This window comes from Nerophis lumbriciformis, linkage group LG29 (genome assembly GCF_033978685.3).
Source record: "Nerophis lumbriciformis linkage group LG29, RoL_Nlum_v2.1, whole genome shotgun sequence".
NCBI lineage: Eukaryota > Metazoa > Chordata > Actinopteri > Syngnathiformes > Syngnathidae > Nerophis > Nerophis lumbriciformis.
The window spans coordinates 24,215,001-24,236,897 of NC_084576.2; the positions used below are offsets into that span (position 1 = coordinate 24,215,001).

Sequence of the window (21,897 nt, forward strand, 5' to 3'; positions counted from 1 at the left end):
GACACTTCATTAGGTAAACCATAATGCACTTCTACTGGACACTTCATTAGGTACACCATAATGCACTTCTACTGGACACTTCATTAGGTAAACCATAATGCACTTCTACTGGACACTTCATTAGGTACACCATAATGCACTTCTACTGGACACTTCATTAGGTACACCATAATGCACTTCTACTGGACGCTTCATTAGGTACACCATAATGCACTTCTACTGGACACGTCATTAAGTTCACCATAATACACTTCTACTGGACGCTGCATTAGGTACACCATAATGCTCTTCTAGTAGACACTTCATTAGGTACACCATAATGCACTACTATTGGACGCTATATTAGGTACACCATAATGCTCTTCTACTGGACACTTCATTAGGTACACCATAATACACTACTACTGGACTCTTCATTAGGTACACCATAATGCACTTCTACTGGACACTTCATTAGGTACACCATAATGCACTACTACTGGACTCTTCATTAGGTACACCATAATGCACTTCTACTGGACACATCATTAGATACACCATAATGCACTACTACTGGACACTTCATTAGGTACACCATAATGCACTTCTACTGGACACTTCATTAGGTACACTGTAATGCAGTCCTACTGGACACTTCATTAGGTACACCATAATGCACTTCTACTGGACACTTCATCATCCATCCATCCATCTTATCCATCCATCCTACCTCGGCTGCATTCGGGCGGAAGGCGCGGTACATCCAGGACAAGTCGCCACCTCATTGGAGGGCCCAAAAAAATAACAATAAAAATTAATAAAAAATTAATAACATAAGAAGTGTTTAATAGGATCAGTAAAAAGCCTGATTAAAAAATGCATTTTAAAAATAGTATGAAACATAAACATATATGTTTCATACTATTTATATATATATATATATATGTTTATGTTTCATACTAAGTTTAAAATGCATTTTTTAATCAGGCTTTTTACTGATCCTATTAAACACTTCTTATGTTATTAATTTTTAATTTATTTTTATTATGTTATTTTTGTTGGCCCTGCGATGAGGTGGCGACTTGTCCAGGATCTACCCCGCCTTCCGCCCGAATGCAGCTGAGATAGGCTCCAGCACCCCCCGCAACCCCGAAAGGGACAAGCGGTAGACAATGGATGGATGGATGTTATTTTACATTTTATTTATACCAATTATTACTACTATTATTCTCTCAATGTTACGTTTTAATTAATGAATTAATGTATTATTTATATTGTTTATTTCTCTCTCTCTCTCTCTCTCTCTCTCTCTCTCTCTCTCTCTCTCTCTCTCTCTCTCTCTCTCTCTCTCTCTCTCTCTCTCTCTCTCTCTCTCTCTCTCTCTCTCTCTCTCTCGCTCACATATATATTATAATATGTTTCATACTATTTTTAGAAGGCGTTAATTCCAAGTGCCGTAGATGGAACACCCCTGGTCTAAAGCAGGTTTATTAAAAATCATGTCAAACTCTTCTTAGGTCTTCTCACCAGCCTTAATATTGCTACAGTTTGTATTTACCCTTTTGCATTAAATATATTTGTATTGGATTGATTTTAAGCATCTTTAATGTCCAAAGTGTATCCAAGTGGCCTCCATCTTTTTTCACGTGGACGTCCCGAGCATTGCAGGCCTTTAGTAGGTGTGTCTCATGGAGGCAAACATGCCTGCTTGACTGTTCCTCTCATGAATATTCAAATAAGGCTTAAGACGCTAAAACACGTCCAACAGGTTCTGGCGGACCGGGCAGGTTTGACGTGAAAAAACGTCCTGCTCAGACGTGTGTGAGAACTTTGTCTCCCTCTAGTGCAGGAGTGTCAAAGTGTTTTTTATTTGTTTTAACACTGCAGCCAATAATTGATCAAATTGCCCAATTCTTAGTATTCAAATATTTTTCACGTACACTGTAAAATGAATAACTTTATTTAAATTTAATTTAATTTAATTTTAATTTTAATTTTAATTTTAATTTTAATTTTAATTTTAATTTTAATTTTAATTTTAATTTTAATTTTAATTTTAATTTTAATTTTAATTTTAATTTACACCATAATGCACTACAATTTATAATAAAACAACTGGCAAGTCAGTCACCAGAATTGTACTGTAAAATAAACAACATATAAACGGTACCACTTTTTTTTTTTTTTCTGGCAACAAACCTGCCAGTTTTTTGGGTTTTTTTAACCATAAAAAAGTGGTACCGATTTTTCTTTTATACTAATACATCGTAAAAACAACGCCGTAGATTTTACTCCTATAAAAAATGTTGCCGTAAAAAAAAAGTGGTACAGTTTTTATTTTATTTACAGTAATATGGTGTAAAAAAAACAAAAAAAAACGTATTTTTTTACTGAATTGTACAATTTGATGGATACGTTGCTTTGACTACATAAGTCAAGCAGATACTTAGTTGTTTATTTTTATTTTAACAAACAAAGGTGTTTGGAAAGTATGATAACATATTATTTGCTGAAATTTTGGATCACATTAAAGCTGTCATTTATTTATATTTATTATTAATATTATTTATTCATCCATTTTATTTTTGTATTTGTATTTTTTATTATCAAGGTATATTATTTCCAGGCCTTCGAGGGCCATGTAAAATAATGTGGCGGGCCAAATCTGGCCCCTGGGCCCTAAATTTGACACCTGTGATCTGGACCAGTGGCACCAAGTAGCACCTCAGAAAGCACCTGGCTCTCCAAGCACCATCATAATGGCCGACATTAAAACACAGTAGCGTAGTTGGCCTAAGTATTCATTAAAAACAAGGCAGAGGTTTTATTTCACAAGTATATATAATAATTTTGGCCACAGAAAAATGGTATGTATCAAAAAACTTTCCGTTCTCTGAGTTCCCAGTGAACAGACAAGAGGCTGTCTTAGTTGCACCAAGCTAAAGGCTTGGAAAATTCCGCTGTGTACGATGGGAGGAGACGGGAGGGGTTATCAATTTTGATCCAAGATCTGCCCAAGCTCGATCCAGGACCAGTCCAAGCCCGGGGCATCTTTTACTTTTGTGTTAATGTGACCAAAAACAATGGCTGTTTACATAACCCCCATTCCTTTAGAAACAGCTGTTGTTATATAAACACGGAAAGTCCAAATAAAAAGAGGTGGCGTACAATCTTTCGCCAGAGCGTACTGGAGACTGTGCAAGAGTACAGCCCAGACGTTTCTCCTCAAATTGAGCCAAATTTAATTCTGTCTCTGTTTAATTCCTTGCTTCTTGTCTCGTTTAATAGATGTCATCAGTGTTTGAACCTGACACACAGTTTGAGCAGTAACACTGTGTTTGAATATAGGGAAATAAAACACTGTACTTTAATCAAGTGATTATTCGGCGTACCACTAGATGGAGCCTATATACCAATATTTGTATTTTAAGAGTGTGTGAAAGTTCTACATTGTTTACTTTCGTGACGACCTCCTTAAAGTTTTGTAATCAATCAAAAATATCAAGCAGCTAAAATGCGCCAAACAAGGGTAAGTGTGGAGAGAGTTTTGCATTTTCCCATCATGCATTGTAATGGATTTAAATGGGTGTAAAACAATTTTATTTTATAGTGTTTGGATGTTTTTTTTTTATAAAATCCTCAAAGTTAGTTGTATTTTTTTTTCCACCATGACTAGGGAGGGTTGTTTGAAATTGTGTAATATAAGTGAATGCTGTGCTTTAATTTCAAAGCACTTTCATTGAGTTGATTTACTCACGTTGTCCACAAGATGGCAGCAAATATGTAGCATTCAGAGACCACCCGGTATTTAAGACTATTTTGAATTAAATTAAATTGAAGACACGAGTGGGCCGCAGTTTGGACACCCCTGCTCTAGTGGAAGTACTAGACTTGTACACACCAAAGTGACTAAAAGGTAAACAAAGCATCTCACCTTCGTACCCTCAGCCAGAGCGAAGCCTCCTCCCACCAGCAGGGCCACTTTCCAAGGCATGGAGGCCTGGAAGTCCTCCCAGGAGATCATGGTCTCTGCACGGAGACCAACATCGTTTCATGTCCTTCCTAAAAGAGCCGTGTCGTGCGTCACCATAGCTGCGCGAGGGTCCGTAGGCCGGCACCAGGAAGAAGACGAGTCCGAGGAGAAGCGCCACGGTGGCGTCGGTGACGTAGTCGGAATGACTTGACGACAAAAAGATAAGAGTCCGTCAAGTGAAAGACGGGGGACGTGATGTGCACTAACTCACTGAGAGAAGAAAGAAGACCAGCCTGGAATGAAGCCTGGAGATCTGGTCAACCACAGCAGGACCATCAGCACAAAGACCACCACAGTGAACGCCTCCTGGTAGCTGCCAATCAACACCCGAACGATCACATGATGCATGCGAAGAAGAGATGCATGATTACATGAATGTACCAATCAGAACATGACCACATGAATGGATAAAAGTCAAGTGCCAAGTTGTGTGACCTGGAAGTGAACAGCTACAAAATCAGCGAAAAAAGTTAGCATAATAAAGTTAGCATGCTAACAGTTAGTATGCGTCCAGTTGCAATTTATATGACTCCGGGGTAAAAGGTCACAGAATTAGCCCGAAAAAGTTAGCATGCTAACAGTTAGCATGTGTCCAGTAGCAATTAATTAAACTCTGAAAGGAACAACCACATTGTTAGCCCCAAAAAGTTAGCATGCTAACAGTTAACATGTGTCCAGTAGCAATTTGTTGGCCACAAAATTTGACAAAAAAGTTGGCAATGCCAACAGTTAGCGTGTGTCCAGTAGCTTTTTATTTGACTCTGAGGTGAACGGCCACAAAAATAGCCAAAAAAGTTTGCATGCTAACAGTTAGCATGTGTCCAGTAGCAATTCCGTCGACTCTAAGGTGAACGGCCACAAAATCAGTCAAAAAAGTTAACATGCCAACAGTTAGCATGTGTCCAGTAGCATTATATTCGACTCTGAGATGAACGGCCAAAAAAGTTGGCATGCTAACAGTGAGCATGTGTCCAGTAACAATTCAGTCGACTGTGAGGTGAACGGCCACAAAATTAGCTAAAAAGGTTGGCATGCTAACAGTTAGCATGCGTCCAGTAGCCATTTGTTTGACTCTGAGGGAAACGGCTACAATATTAGCCAAAAAAGTTAGCATGCCTACAGTTAGCATGTGTCCAGTACTAATGTATATGACTCTGAGGTGAACTGCTACAAAATTAGCAAAAAAAGTTAGCATGTTCAAGTTAGCATAAAAACCGTTAGCATGCGTCCAGTTGCAATTTATATGACTCTGAGGTGAAAGGCCACAAAAATAGCCAAAACAGTTTGCATGCTAACAGTTAGCATGTGTCCAGTAGCAATTAATTAAACTCTGAAAGGAACAACCACATTATTAGTAGCCCAAAAAGTTAGCATGCTAACAGTGAACATGTGTCCAGTAGCAATTTGTTGGCCACAAAATTTGACAAAAAAGTTGGCTATGCCAACAGTTAGCGTCTGGCCAGTAGCTTTTTATTTGACTCTGAGGTGAACGGCCACGAAAATAGCCAAAAAAGTTTGCATGCTAACAGTTAGCATGTGTCCAGTAGCAATTAGTTAAACTCTGAAAGGAACAACCACATGATTAGCCCAAAAAGTTAGCATGCCAACAGTTAGCATGTGTCCAGTAGCATTTTATTTGACTCTGAGATGAACGACCCAAAGATTTGCCAATAAAGTTGGCATGCTAACAGTTAGCATGCGTCCAGTAGCCATTTGTTTGACTCTGAGGGAAACGGCTACAATATTAGCCAAAAAAGTTAGCATGCCTACAGTTAGCATGTGTCCAGTACTAATGTATATGACTCTGACGTGAACTGCTACAAAATTAGCAAAAAAAGTTAGCATGTTCAAGTTAGCATCAAAACCGTTAGCATGCGTCCAGTTGCAATTAATATGACTCTGAGGTGAAAGGCCACAAAAATAGCCAAAAAAGTTTGCATGCTAACAGTTAGCATGTGTCCAGTAGCAATTAATTAAACTCTGAAAGGAACAACCACATTATTAGCCCAAAAAGTTAGCATGCTAACAGATAACATGTGTCCAGTAGCAATTTGTTGGCCACAAAATTTGACAAAAAAGTTGTCAATGCCAACAGTTAGCGTGAGTCCAGTAGCTTTTTATTTGACTCTGAGGTGAACGGCCACAAAAATAGCTGGAAAAGTTAGCATGCTAACAGTTAGCATGTGTCCAGTAGCAATTAATTAAACTCTGAAAGGAACAACCACATTGTTAGCCCCAAAAAGTTAGCATGCTAACAGTTAACATGTGTCCAGTAGCAATTTGTTGGCCACAAAATTTGACAAAAAAGTTGTCAATGCCAACAGTTAGCGTGAGTCCAGTAGCTTTTTGTTTGACTCTGTGGTGAACGGCCACAAAAATAGCCGAAAAAGTTAGCATGCTAACAGTTAGCATGTGTCCAGTAGCAATTAATTAAACTCTGAAAGGAACAACCACATTGTTAGCCCCAAAAAGTTAGCATGCTAACAGTTAACATGTGTCCAGTAGCAATTTGTTGGCCACAAAATTTGACAAAAAAGTTGGCAATGCCAACAGTTAGCGTGTGTCCAGTAGCTTTTTATTTGACTCTGAGGTGAACGGCCACAAAAATAGCCAAAAAAGTTTGCATGCTAACAGTTAGCATGTGTCCAGTAGCAATTCCGTCGACTCTAAGGTGAACGGCCACAAAATCAGTCAAAAAAGTTAACATGCCAACAGTTAGCATGTGTCCAGTAACAATTCAGTCGACTGTGAGGTGAACGGCCACAAAATTAGCTTTAAAAGTTGGCATGCTAACAGTTAGCATGTGTCCAGTAACAATTCAGTCGACTGTGAGGTGAACGGCCACAAAATTAGCTTAAAAAGTTGGCATGCTAACAGTTAGCATGCGTCCAGTAGCCATTTGTTTGACTCTGAGGGAAACGGCTACAATATTAGCCAAAAAAGTTAGCATGCCTACAGTTAGCATGTGTCCAGTACTAATGTATATGACTCTGAGGTGAACTGCTACAAAATTTGCAAAAAAAAAAGTTAGCATCATAACAGTAAGCATGCGTCCAGTTGCAATTTATATGACTCTGAGGTTAAAGGCAACAGAATTATCCCGAAAACGTTAGCATGCTAACAGTTAGCATGTGTCCAGTAGCAATTAATTAAACTCTGAAAGGAACAACCACATTGTTAGCCCAAAAATTTAGCATGCTAACAGTTAACATGTGTCCAGTAGCAATTTGTTCGACTCTGAAGTGAACGGCCACAAAATTTGACTAAAAAGTTGGCAATGTTAACAGTTAGCATGTGTCCAGTAGCAATTTTTTTGACTCTAGGGAAGCAACTACAAAATTAGTCACGAAAGTTTATATGCCAACAGTTAGTGTGTGTCCAGTAGCTTCTTATTTTACTCTAAGGTGAACGGCCACAAAATTAGCCATAAGAGTTTGCATGCTAACAGTTAGCATGTGTCTAGTTGCAATTCATTCGACTCTGTGGTGAACCGCCACAAAATCAATCAAAAAAGTTAGCATGCCAACAGTTAGCATGTGTCCAGTAGCATTTTATTCGACTATGAGGTGAACGGCCAGAAAATTAGCCAAAAAAGTTGTCACGCTAACCGTTAGCATGTGTCCAGTAGCAATTCAGTCGACTCTAAGGTGAACGGCCACAAAATTAGCTAAAAAAGTTTGCATGCTAACAGTTAGCATGTGTCCAGTTGCAATTCAGTCGACTCTGTGGTGAACCGCCACAAAATTAATCAAAAAAGTTAGCATGCCAACAGTTAGCATGTGTCCAGTAGCATTTTATTTGACTCTGAGATGAACGACCCAAAAATGTGCCTAAAAAGTTGGCATGCTAACAGTTAGCATGTGTCCAGCAGTAATTCGGTTAACTCTGAGGTGAATGGCCACAAAATTAGCTAAAAAAGTTGGCATGCCCACAGTTAGCATGTCCAGTACTAATGTATATGACTCTGAGGTGAACTGCTACAAAATTAGCAAAAAAAGTTAGCATGTTCAAGTTAGCATCAAAACTGTTAGCCTGCGTCCAGTTGCAATTTGTTTGACTCTGAGGTGGACGACCACAAAATTGGCAAAAAAAAAAACAAACAAAAAAAGTTAGCATGCTAACAGTTAGCATGTGTCCAGTAACAAGTTATATGACTCTGAATTGCACAGCTACAAAATTTGCTAAAAAAAAAAAAAAAAAGGAGCTAGCATGCTAACATTAACGTGCTAACACTTAGCATTCGTCAACTACCAAATTTTATGAATGTATGAATGATAACAAGAATGGATAAACAATTAATGAAATCAAAAGTTGACGACATGAATGGATGCAGTAACGATCACTGAAGATAGAAAATACTCATGGCATGAATGAATGAATGAATGACTGAATAAAGACATGCACAAACGTTTGCTTGATATATGAATGTAAAACTGATAAGATGAATGAATGAACGATTGATATACTATATGTGCGAAAATATGACTGAATGTTCAAATGAATTGCTTAAGGTCGGTGATTTCGGATTGATGACATGAACTGATGAATGTTTGATTGACTTATAGATGGATGAATGATCAAACGAATCATAGGTGACGATGAATGAATGTATGAGGACATGAACAGATTTGTTTGATGATATGAATTGATAAATGAATAATTCATAGTGTGAATGTATGAACAATATATCGTACTGTATATGCGACTAGATGAATGAATGACTGATGACATGAACAGAAAAACAATCATTCAACTTTATAAAAATCATATAGAATATAATATAATGAATTAATGAGTGTTTGATATGCTATATGTATGAATGAATAAATGAATGAATGACTATGAAGGAATGACTGATCAATTGAATGGATTAATGATTGGTTGATGATGAATGAATAAATGTTTGACAACATGAACAGACAAATGATTTGTTGGTGTATGAATGAATGAATCCATCAATCACTCAAAGAGTACTTATTACTTACTGCAATGAAAAAATGATAACATGAATGGTTAAATGAATACATGAATAATAAATCAAGGAATGATCAAATACATTAACCATACTAGTGAATGAATGAATCAATCAATCAATCAATCAATCAATCAATCAATCAAAGATTACTTATTACTTGCTGCAATGAAAAATGATAACATGAGTGGTTAAATGAATACATGAATAATAAATCAAGGAATGATTCCATAAATTAGCCATATTAGTGAATGAATGTTTTATTGATATGATATATGTATGAATGAATAAATTAATGAATGACTAATTGCATTAAGGAATGACTGATCAATTGAATGGATTAATGATTGGTTGATGATGAATGAATAAATGTTTGACAACATGAACAGACAAATGATTTGTTGGTGTATGAATGAATGAATCCATCAATCACTCAAAGAGTACTTATTACTTACTGTAATGAAAAAATGATAACATGAATGGTTAAATGAATACATGAATAATGAATCAAGGAATGATCATATATATGAACCATATTAGTGAATGCATGAATGAATGTTTTATTGATGGTGTGAATGAATGAATGAATGAATCAATCAATCAATCAAAGATTACTTATTACTTACTCCAATTAAAAAAATTATAACATGAATGGTTAAATGAATACATGAATAATAAATCAAGGAATGATTCCATAAATTAACCATATTAGTGAATTAATGTTTTATTGATTTGATATATGTATGAATGAATACATTAATGAATGACTAATTGCATTAAGGAATGACTGATCAATTGAATGGATTAATGATTGGTTGATGATGAGTGAATAAATGTTTGACAACATGAACAGACAAACGATTTGTTGGTGTATGAATGAATGAATCCATCAATCACTCAAAGAGTACTTATTACTTACTGCAATGAAAAAATGATAACATGAATGGTTAAATGAATACATGAATAATGAATCAAGGAATGATCATATAAATGAACCATATTAGTGAATGAATGTTTTATTGATAGTGTGAATGAATGAATCAATCAAATATTATTTATTACTTACTGCAATTAAAAAAATTATAACATGAATGTTAAATGAATACATGAATAATAAATCAAGGAATGATTCCATAAATTAACCATATTAGTGAATGAATGTTTTATTGATTTGATATATGTATGAATGAATAAATTAATGAATGACTAATTGCATTAAGGAATGACTGATCAATTGAATGGATTAATGATTGGTTGATGATGAATGAATAAATGTTTGACAACATGAACAGACAAATGATTTGTTGGTGTATGAATGAATGAATCCATCCATCACTCAAAGAGTACTTATTATTTACTGTAATGAAAAAATGATAACATGAATGGTTAAATGAATACATGAATAATGAATCAAGGAATGATCATATATATGAACCATATTAGTGAATGAATGAATTAATGTTTTATTGATGGTATGAATTAATGAATGAATGAATGAATGAATCAATCAATCAATCAATCAAAGATTACTTATTACTTACTGCAATTTAAAAAATGATAACATGGTTAAATGAATACATGAATAATAAATCAAGGAATGATTCCATAAATTAGCCATATTAGTGAATGAATGTTTTATTGATGTGATATATGTATGAATGAATAAATTAATGAATGACTAATTGCATTAAGGAATGACTGATCAATTGAATGGATTAATGATTGGTTGATGATGAATGAATAAATGTTTGACAACATGAACAGACAAATGATTTGTTGGTGTATGAATGAATGAATCCATCAATCACTCAAACAGTACTTATTACTTACTGCAATGAAAAAATGATAACATGAATGGTTAAATGATACATGAATAATAAATCAAGGAATGATCAAATACATTAATCATACTAGTGAATGAATGAATGAATGAATGAATCAATCAATCAATCAAAGATTACTCATTACTTGCTGCGATGAAAAAATGATAACATGAGTGGTTAAATGGATACATGAATAATAAATCAAGGAATGATCAAATACATTAACCATACCAGTGAATGAATGAATCAATCAATCAATCAATCAAAGATTACTTATTACTTACTGCAATTAAAAAAATGATAACATGAGTGGTTAAATGAATACATGAATAATAAATCAAGGAATGATTCCATAAATTAACCATATTAGTGAATGAATGTTTTATTGATATGATATATGTATGAATGAATACATTAATGAATGACTAATTGCATTAAGGAATGACTGATCAATTGAATGGATTAATGATTGGTTGATGATGAATGAATAAATGTTTGACAACATGAACAGACAAATGATTTGTTGGTGTATGAATGAATGAATCCATCAATCACTCAAAGAGTACTTATTACTTACTGCAATGAAAAAATGATAACATGAATGGTTAAATGAATACATGAATAATAAATCAAGGAATGATCATATATATGAACCATATTAGTGAATGAATGAATGAATGTTTTATTGATGGTATGAATGAATGAATCAATCAAAGATGACTTATTACTTACTGCAATGAAAAAATGATAACATGAATGGTTAAATGAATACATGAATAATAAATCAAGGAATGATTCCATGAATTAACCATATTAGTGAATGAATGAATGAATGTTTTATTGATGGTATGAATGAATGAATGAATGAATGAATCACGACATTAATGGTGAAATGAATGATTCCTGGACGAACGAATTAAAGAAGAGTGAAAGGATGAAGGAGTGAGTCATCACCTCATAGGTCCGAGTGCTCGGTACTCGTCTTCGATGACTTTACTCGTCGCCTTTTCTCTCTCCGAGCGCTCGCCTCCGCGTCGCCATAGCGACCGCACGCTACGACACACGGCGGCCATGTTAAAACCAGGCGTGACGGACGCCGGCGCCAAAGCCGGCGCGGCGGACATGTGACTCACTCGGAGCCAATGAACAGCCAGCAGAGCCACGCCCACGTGAGCAGCATCATGAGCAGGCTGACGGGCAGACACAGCAGCAGCCAGTTCCCGAAGTGGACGCAGTTGCATTCTGGGTAAGTCCTCCATCGGGGGGAAAAAACGCAGCAAAGACACTTTTTAAACGTTCTGGGGCATTCAAGGTGCGATTCACCACTTCACAACTCACTGATGAAGATACTCGGAGAAGATGAGGTTGGGCGACGTTCCCGGCAAGGTGGCGATGCCGCCGATGTTGGAGGCGTAGGCCACGCCGATGCACATGGCCTTGCAAATCATGCTGTCACGTGCACTCCTGCTGGCGGGTGCTGCCACCTGGTGGTCATCCTGCACAGGATAAAACATGGCTTACCAGAGTCTTTGCCCCCTAAGTACTAAACACCCCCTCAAGTACATCATGCCCTCGGTGCCTAAGTGCAAAGTGCTCTTCTACTTGATCCAGCTGGTTTGGTTCGATGGATTTTTACTACAAACCTGGCCGTCCGTATGAGAGGCAAGTGTGCTGACCACTGGGCTAAAAGCCAGAGCTGGCAGCTGTTAGGAACGTACACCTGTACACTGGCTGGCCCCTGCTACATAAGTACTAAGTACTAAGTACCCCCCAAGTATCTAAATACCAAGTACTGACTTCGGTACGTGCAGCGCAGTGAACCAGGGGTTAGTGCGTGCTCCTCACAATAAGACAGTCCTGGGTTCGATCCCCGGGCTCGGGATCTTTCTGTGTGGAGTTTGCATGTTCTCCCCGTGACTGCGTGGGTTCCCTCCGGATACTCTGGCTTCCTCCCACCTCCAAAGTCATGCACCTGGTAATAGGCCCCTCCCACCTCCAAAGTCATGCGCCTGGGGATAGGCCCCTCCCACCTCCAAAGTCCTAGATACCTGAGTAATGAGTACCCCATCAGTACCCCCTGAGACAGGTTAGTTTTACCCTACTGATGATGTGATTTCTTCCTTGGCTCTTGGTGAAGGCGGTCACATTCCTCTCCCCTCTGTTACGGCGCACGCGCAGTCTGCTTCTCCCTCTTCTGCGGGAGCACCTAGAAGCTCCACTGTGAGCTCCGCTAGACACGCCCCCGCGCTTGCTGCGCAGACCGCGCCCACGCGCCGCCACAGCCGGAGGCAATCTTCAATCTACGCACCTGGACCCAATGAGAAGCGATAGTATAAAGAGCCTCGCCGTTGACTTCTCCTCGTCGGAACGTAGCCCTGTGTACAGTAAGCTTCTCGTCTCTGACTCCTCTCCTGTTCTCTCTCGCTCGCTTGTCTCCCTCGTGCCTCGTCCTGATTTGTCCTTGTCGTCTCTTGTCCCCACAGTCCTCCGTGTCTCAGTTTTAGCTGTGCGCTTCTGCTGCTGCTCTTTCCCCTCGGACTTTGATTGCCTTCCCCGATCCTCGACCGCACGCTCGGACTTCTGGACGCCTCTCTCCTGCCCCACGACCCTGCTGGGACCACGGACCTCTTTGCTTCTTCCCCCTCTGGACTTGGTCGCTGCCACATCCAACACGCACTCAAACAAACCCTCCGGTATTCCATTCACACACATAATCATCAAGTGCTCAATAAAACCCTTTGAGCTAGATCCTCTGTTGTCCTACCGTCTCCTTCCCCCTTGTCGACCCACAACACCGTCGCTGTTTTCTCCCCGCTTGGCCTCACCGCGTCACCCCACGTGAGGTATTTAGGCACGCCCTAATTAAGTACCTTCTACATACCTAAGTACACCCTAAATAAGTACCCTCTGAGTACTCACGTACCGTCTAGGTACCCCCTGAGTACTCACCTAAGTACTCCTTAAGTCATGTCACGTGATCTCTACTGACAACATTTTAGGAATGTCATGTGGAGTCTCACACCTGAGTTATGTCTGGAGATGATGATGATGATGATGATGATGATGATGATGATGATGATGATGATGATGATGATTCTTCCTCTAAAACCTTCTGTTCATCCCTGAAAAACAGGAATATTGCGTTCAAATGTTGCAGAAATTTCAACAAGCCAAAATTTTGACAGGAATAAAATGTTCACACACCTCACACCTCCTTTCACCTGCTCAACGCGGACCTCTGCGGGGACACACACACACACACACACACACACACACACACACACACACACACACACACACACACACACACACACACACACACACACACACACACGAGAAGAAGTATGTCATGCCTGAGTACAACATCACAACAAATGGCAATCATATGGGTACTGTCTGTACTATCAGAAAACAAAGTCAAAAACCAACTACAACCAACTAGCAATGGTTATCCATCCATCCATCTTCTTCCGCTTATCCGAGGTCGGGTCGTGGGGGCAGCAGCCTAAGCATGGAAGCCCAGACTTCCCTCTCCCCAGCCACTTCGTCCAGCTCTTCCCGGGGGATCCCGAGGCGTTCCCAAGCCAGCCGGGAGACATAGTCTTCCCAACGTGTCTTGGGTCTTCCCCGTGGCCTCCTACCGGTCGGACGTGCCCTAAACACCTCCCTAGGGAGGCGTTCGGGTGTCATCCGGACCAGATGCCCGAACCACCTCATCTGGCTCCTCTCGATGTGGAGGAGCAGCGGCTTTACTTTGAGCTCCTCCTGGATGACAGAGCTTCTCACCCTATCTCTAAGTTAGAGACCCGCCACCCGGCGGAGGAAACTCATTTCGGCCGCTTGTACCCGTGATCTTGTCCTTTCGGTCATAACCCAAAGCTCATGACCATAGGTGAAAATGGGAACATAGATCGACCGGTAAATTGAGAGCTTTGCCTTCCGGCTCAGCTCCTTCTTCACCACAACGGATCGATACAGCGTCCGCATTACTGAAGACGCCGCCCCGATCCGCCTGACGATCTCACGATCCACTCTTCCCTCACTTGTGAACAAGACTCCAAGGTACTTGAACTCCTCCACTTGGGACAGGGTCTCCTCCCCAACCCGGGGATGGCACTCCACCCTTTTCCGGGCGAGAACCACGGACTCGGATTTGGAGGTGCTGATTCTCATTCCAGTAGCTTCACACTCGGCTGCGAACCGATCCAGTGAGAGCTGAAGATCCTGACCAGATCAAGCCATCAGGACCACATCATCTGCAAAAAGCAGAGACCTAATCCTGCAGCCACCAAACCGGATCCCCTCAACGCCTTGACTGCGCCTAGAAATTCTGTCCATAAAAGTTATGAACAGAATCGGTGACAAAGGGCAGTCCAACCCTCACTGGAAACGTGTCCGACTTACTGCCGGCAATGCGGACCAAGTTCTGACACTGATCATACAGGGAGCGGACCGCCACAATCAGACAGTCCGATACCCCATACTCTCTGAGCACTCCCCACAGGACTTCTCGAGGGACACGGTGGAATGCCTTCTCCAAGTCCACAAAGCACATGTAGACTGGTTGGGTAAACTTCCATGCACCCTCAAGGACCCTGCCGAGAGTATAGAGCTGGTCCACAGTTCCATGACCAGGAGAAAACCGCACTGTTCCTTCCGAATCCGAGGTTTGACTATCCGGTGTACCTGTAGCCTCTTCTCCAGTACACCTGCATTGACCTTACTGGGAAGGCTGAGGAGTGTGATCCCACGATAGTTGGAACACACCCTCTGGTTCCCCTTCTTAAAGAGAGGAACCACCACCCCGGTCTGCCAAGAGGGGAAGGACCTCTGGATAGCAATGGTTATGCTGGTGAAAATAAGTAGAACATGCTTAGCAGCCTAATGTAATCATGTTAGCATGTAGCTCACATAGATAGTATGCTAATATTGCTAAAGTTTGTGTGCTACACACTTACAGTGTATATGTCAATGGAATGTAAACAAGTCAGTGTTTACCCTCCAGTTGCAGACCGCGGTCGTCGTCCCCGCCCGCTCCCTCGCCGACCCTCAGGATCTGCTGCAGGACGGCTTCCACGACGGGCATCACCATGGTAACGGCGGAGGTGTTATGGACCCACATGGAGAGGAAGCCGCAGCCGCACATGAAGCCCAGCATCAACCTGCGGCGTGGGCGGCAGTCAGCAAACACACCACACCCTCCCATGTTGGCCGGCGCCACGCTTTGCCCACCAGGCCGGGTTGACCCCCACAGCCGTGACCAGCCTCAGGGCGATCCTCCTGTGGAGACCCCACTTCTCGATGGACGTGGCCAGGCAGATGACGCCCACCAACAGGAAGTGGAAGTCCTTGAAGTAGGCCATCGCCACCTGGAAGTGTGAGGACATTAGCATAGCTATGTGAGCTACATGCTAACATTACTTTTTAACAACATGCTAGGTTAGCAACACTAGCCTAGCTAAGTGAGCTACAAGCCAACATGATATTTTTTGCATTGTGCTAGGGCTAGCAACACTAGCGTAGCTAGTTGAGCTATATGCTAACACTACAGTTTAGCATGACGCTCAATAAACAACAGTAGCATAGCAGTGTGAGCTACATGTTAACATTACATTTTAACATCGATCTAGGTTAGCAACACTAGCCTAGGTATGTGAGCTACAAGCTAACATGATATTTTTGCATCATGCTAGGTTGGTAACACTCGCATAGCTATGTGAGCTACATGCTAACATTACATTTTAGCATGATGCTCAATAAACAACACTAGCATAGCAATGTGAACTATAATCAAACATGGTAACATAGGGACTGGAGGTCGGCTGTAACGGCTGACCTCCTAATTTTAACTACACAGTAGACACTCTGGGGGCCTTGTACACATGCATGGGGGGTTTGGGGTTCGGCGCACCCCTCATTGCCTCGTCGGCCGGCGGGGACTGCGGTCTGGTGGCCTGCCAGGCTTTTATTCATTTATTATTGTTATATATATTTTTTTATTTTTAATGTATTTATTATTTTTATTTTTATTATTTACTTATTTTTATTTTATTTTATTTTTTAAATTTTATTTTTTATTTTATTTTATTTTTTTATTTTTTTATTTTTTTAATCTTATTATTTATTTGTGTGTGGCGTCGCGCGGGTCTCACTTCCTGTTGGGTGGGGTCCGTGCCCGTGTGGCCCGACCTTGCGCTGTGGGGTCTCTGTTGGTGACTTGGTGTGGTGGCGGCGCAGCCCCCGTGTCTGGTCTGGATGCTGTGTCTTGGTTGTTTGGGCGGTGGTGTGTTTGTGCGGGTTTGGGTTGGGGGGCCTTTTGGTTGGGGGGGTTGTTGGTGTCTCTTGTTTGCGTGTTGGCGTTCGGGCTGACTGGCGGGCTGGCGCCGGCTGGTCTCCATGGTCCTGGTGGCGTGTGGTTGCTGGTCGCAGTTTTTTTTTGATCGCTTTGATTTGATTGGCTGGTGCTGGCTGTCTGGGGTTATTGCGGCTGCTGTTTCTGCTGCCGTTTGTTTGTGGTGTGGGCGCCCGTGGCTGCTGGGTCTGGTGCAGGGGTGTGGCTGATGTTGTGACTGGTGGCAGCGCGCGCGCGTGTGATGGCTGTCGGGGCTGACGAACTGTGTATATGTATGTATATGTGTGTGTATGTATGTATGTTTATATATGTGTATGTGTACATATGTGTATGTATATGTATATATGTGTATGTGTGGGTATGTATACATGTATGTGTGTATGTGTATGTATATATGTATGTATGTATGTATATTTCTGGGGGTACGCTCTGGGCCTGCCTGTCAGACGGGGGTCGACGCCTCAGGCTACTGCATCCGAACTGCATGTCTGGAGCTCCTGGGTCCCGCTGTCCATCCCTTCCGGGTGCCCGTCTTGGTTGGGGCCTGTTGGGCCTAGTCCCTGCGTCTATTGCGGTAGCTTGGTGCTGCAAGGTATTCCGAGGTGCTGCGAGTCGGCCAGTTGCTGGGGTAGTGACCTTGTTTGTCAGCATGTCTGTGATCTTCTTTTAATTCTTTTTTTAAAATTAATTAATTAATCAATTAATTAATTTATTTATTTTTTAATATATTTTATTAATATTATTTTTTAATTTTTCCCCTCCCTCAGGGGGGGGGCTCGGCGGGGCGGTTGCTGGTTGTTCCATCTCCATCGTTGGGGTCCCTGCGGGTGGGGTGGGTGGTTCCCGTGGCCCTGTGCCTGGGTGGCCCTGTGCCTGGGTGGTCCTGCGGCGGCCGGTTTGGGTGGGGTGGCCGGGGGCTGGCCTCGCCGTGCTCTCCGGGGGTGGGGGGTGGGCTCGTGGGGGCCCGGTTGCCGGTGGGGCGGGGGCGGTCTTCCCGTCCGGTTGCGGGGAGTCTCTGGGTCCCTCGGGCGGGGCGTCTCGCCTTTCTGCCCGTGTGGGGTGTGGTCTCTCGCTGGCTTGGGGTCTGGCTGTCCCCTGCTTTTCTCGTGCCCTGTCCTCTGCCGGGTGCATCTGTCTGCGGCCTGCTGCTGGCCCTTGTGGGCGGTACGGTGGGTCGGGCTCTGGGGTTCCTGTCGCTGGCCGGCTTGGCTGCGTGGGGGCGGTGGTCCCTGGTTCCCTGGGCACCACGCCTCCTGTTTGTGGGTTAGGCTCTCGGGGGTGATGGGGCCGTGCTCTGGCTCCCACGCACTCTGGGAGTCGAATGTATTGTACATGCAAATTCACATATGCTCACATACGTACATAGGTACCTACGCTCCCACATACATACACAAATACAGTACATATTTACCTACCTAATGTTCGTACATCCACACGCACATTCAATATACAAACATACACATACACATACTGTACATATACATTCACTGTACAAACACATATACACATTCTGTACATATACATTCATTGTACAAACACATATACACATTCTGTACATATACAAGTACATATGCATACTTACACTCATGCACATAATCACGTTTCATCAAACATATATTAACGTTGTTGCCCAAGGGTAAACTGGGTGTAACACATGGCACACTGACAAAGCTTAACCTATTGTGACTATAACAATCTACAAGGTTAATGTAGGTTGCTTCTCTTTCTCCCCCTCCATTTTTCTGCATTCTTTCGTATCTCAAGTTATCATTACGTATATGTATTGTTGCATTTAAACAACTGTATTGTTGATAATAAAGGTCAATTATTGGTATTGTTCATTATCAATAGCGCTATTTCTATTGGTATTTGTATTGATCCATTTGTAGTGTAATAATGCTCATTGTCATTTCTGTATTATTTTTTATTTTTCGCTAACTGCTTATTTGCTATTACTTTTACCATCATATTTGTACATGTCATATTTGCTGATGTTGCTCTATTGTTGTTGTTGTTGTTGTTTGCTGTTGTTGTTTTTGTCTCTCTGTCTAATCCCCCTCTTGTCCCCACAATTTCCCCCTCTGTCTTCTTTTTTTTTCTCTTTCTATCCCCTCCTGCTCCGGCCCGGCTGCACTAAATGATAATATAAATACATTTAATAAAGTCAAATACAAATAAGGCAACAAGAGAAGTATCCTACACTTCTCTTTTGTAAAGTAAATCTGAACAGCCGACATGGGCATCAACATCAACTATATGATTTGCCTGAGAAGCTGGACAGGACACAAAAAACAAAAAACAAAAAAACAAAACAAAAAAAAAAACATGGTAACATTACATTTTAACATCGATCTAGGTTAGCAACACTAGCCTAGGTGGGTGAGCTACAAGCTAACATGATATTTTCGCATCATGCTAGGTTGGTAACACTCGCATAGCTATGTGAGCTACATGCTAACGTTACATTTTAGTATCATGCTAGGTTAGCAACACTTGCATAGCTATGTGCAATATATGCTAACATTACATTTAAGCATGATGCTCGATAAACACTAGCATAGCTGTGTGAGCTACATGTTAACATTACATTTTAACATCGATCTAGGTTAGCAACACTAGCCTAGTAGGTATGTGAGCTACAAGCTGACATGATATTTTCCCATCATGCTAGGTTGGTAACACTTGCATAGCTATGTGAGCTACATGCTAAAAGTACATTTTAGTATCATGCTAGGTTAGCAACACTAGCATAGCTAGTTGAGCTATATGCTAACATTACATTTTAGCATGATGCTCGATAAACAACACTAGCATAGCGGTGTGAACGACAATCAAACATGTTAACATTACATTTCAACATCGATCTAGGTTAGCAACACTAGCCTAGGTATGTGAGCTACAAGCTAACATGACATTTTCGCATCATGCTAGGTTGGTAACACTAGCCTAGTTACGTGAGCTACAAGCCAACATGACGTTTTTTTGCATTGTGCGAGGTTAGCAACACTAGCATAGCTAGTAGAGCTATATGCTAACATTACATTTTAGCATGATGCTCGATAAACAACACTAGCATAGCGGTGTGAGCTACATGTTAACATTACATTTTAACATCGATCTAGGTTAGCAACACTAGCCCAGGTATGTGAGCTACATGCTAACATGACATTTTCGCATCATGCTAGGTTGGTAACACTTGCATAGCTATGTGCAATACATGCTAACATGACATTTTCACATCATGCTCGGTTAGCAACACTAGCTTAGCTATGTGAGCTACATGCTAACAATACATTTTCGCATGTTGGGTTCGCAACACTAGCGTAGCTACGTGAGCTACATGCTAACAAGACATTTTCGCATCATGCTAGGTTAGCAACACTTGCATAGCTATGTGCAATACATGCTAACATTACATTTTGGCCTCATGTTAGGTTAGCAACCCTAGCGTAGCTAGGTGAGCTACATGCTAACATAAGAGACTCACGGCGGAGGAGTGCATGATGCCAAAGGCGGGGAAGAAGATGGCGGGCAACATGGCGGTGATGGCGAGGGGGACACACTCAGTGATCCAGAAGATGGTCATCAGCAGAAGCACGAAGGCACATTGGGCCTCCTGCAGGATGTGATGTCACAGGCGGTCGCCATGGAAACGTGGGCCCAAGACAAGAAGGTCAGAAAGAGGGTGGTGATGATGATGATGATGATGATGATGATGATGATGAGGTGGCACTCGCCTTGGAGCCGAGCAGGAGAGGAAGAGGAAGCAGCAGCGGCGGCGTGAGGAGGACGAGGATGAGGCGGCGATAGTTCCACACCGCACTCCTCAACTTCCTGCTCATGGCTTCCTCCGGGGGTCAGAGGTCATGCGTGTGTTCATCTGTGGTGTGAGGTCAGAAAGACGACACACCAGGAGAGAAGAAGACAACATAACTGCTTTACCTTTTTGCTTACCCTCCTCTTTACCTTCTTGTTTAGGGACGGCGTGGCGCAGTGGAAGAGTGGCCGTGCGCGACCCGAGGGTCCCTGGTTCAATCCCCACCTAGTACCAACCTCGTCATGTCCGTTGTGTCCTGAGCAAGACACTTCACCCTTGCTCCTGATGGGTGCTGGTTAGCGCCTTGCATGGCAGCTCCCTCCATCAGTGTGTGAATGTGTGTGTGAATGGGTAAATGTGGAAGTAGTGTCAAAGCGCTTTGAGTACCTTGAAGGTAGAAAAGCGCTATACAAGTACAACCCATTTATCATTATCATTTATTTGTTTACCCTCCTCTTTACCTTCCTGTTTAACGTCCTGTTTAACTTCCTGTTTACCTTCTTGTTTAACTTCCTGTTTACCTTTCTTGCTTACCCTACTGTTTACCTTCTTGTTTAACTTCCTGTTTATCTTCTTGTTTAATTTCCTGTTTACCTTCTTGTTTACCTTCTTGCTTACCCTACTCTTTACCTTCTTGTTTAACTTCCTGTTTAACTTCTTGTTTATGTGTTTACCTTCTTGTTTACCCTACTGTTCACCTTCTTGTTTAACTTCCTGTTTACCTTTTTGTTTACCTGTTTACTCTCTTGTTTACATTCTTCTTTACATTCTTCTTTACTCTCATGTTTAACTTCTTGTTTACCTTCCTATTTAACTTCTTGTGTACTTTTCTGTTTATCTTCTTGCTTACCTTTCTGTTTTACCTCTTATTTAATTTCTTAATTACATTATTTGCTTACCTTATTCTTATTCTTCATGCTT

General features: G+C 41.4%; 1 protein-coding gene across 1 annotated transcript in view; it reads right to left on the reverse strand.

The window, feature by feature from the left end:
* slc13a1 (solute carrier family 13 member 1) overlaps positions 1-21,001 on the reverse strand; it is a 26,122-nt gene extending 5,121 nt beyond the window's left edge. Inside the window, exons 1-12 of the mRNA XM_061924696.1 lie at positions 20,897-21,001; positions 20,647-20,775; positions 16,040-16,176; positions 15,806-15,969; positions 14,012-14,045; positions 13,828-13,929; positions 12,146-12,256; positions 11,941-12,060; positions 11,762-11,860; positions 4,224-4,325; positions 4,067-4,158; positions 3,914-4,008 (exon numbers count right to left, since the gene is read on the reverse strand). Coding sequence (XP_061780680.1) covers positions 3,914-4,008; positions 4,067-4,158; positions 4,224-4,325; positions 11,762-11,860; positions 11,941-12,060; positions 12,146-12,256; positions 13,828-13,929; positions 14,012-14,045; positions 15,806-15,969; positions 16,040-16,176; positions 20,647-20,775; positions 20,897-21,001 — 1,290 coding nt within the window. The remainder of the gene's footprint in view (positions 1-3,913; positions 4,009-4,066; positions 4,159-4,223; positions 4,326-11,761; positions 11,861-11,940; positions 12,061-12,145; positions 12,257-13,827; positions 13,930-14,011; positions 14,046-15,805; positions 15,970-16,039; positions 16,177-20,646; positions 20,776-20,896) is intronic.
* Between the last annotated feature and the right edge of the window lie 896 nt (positions 21,002-21,897).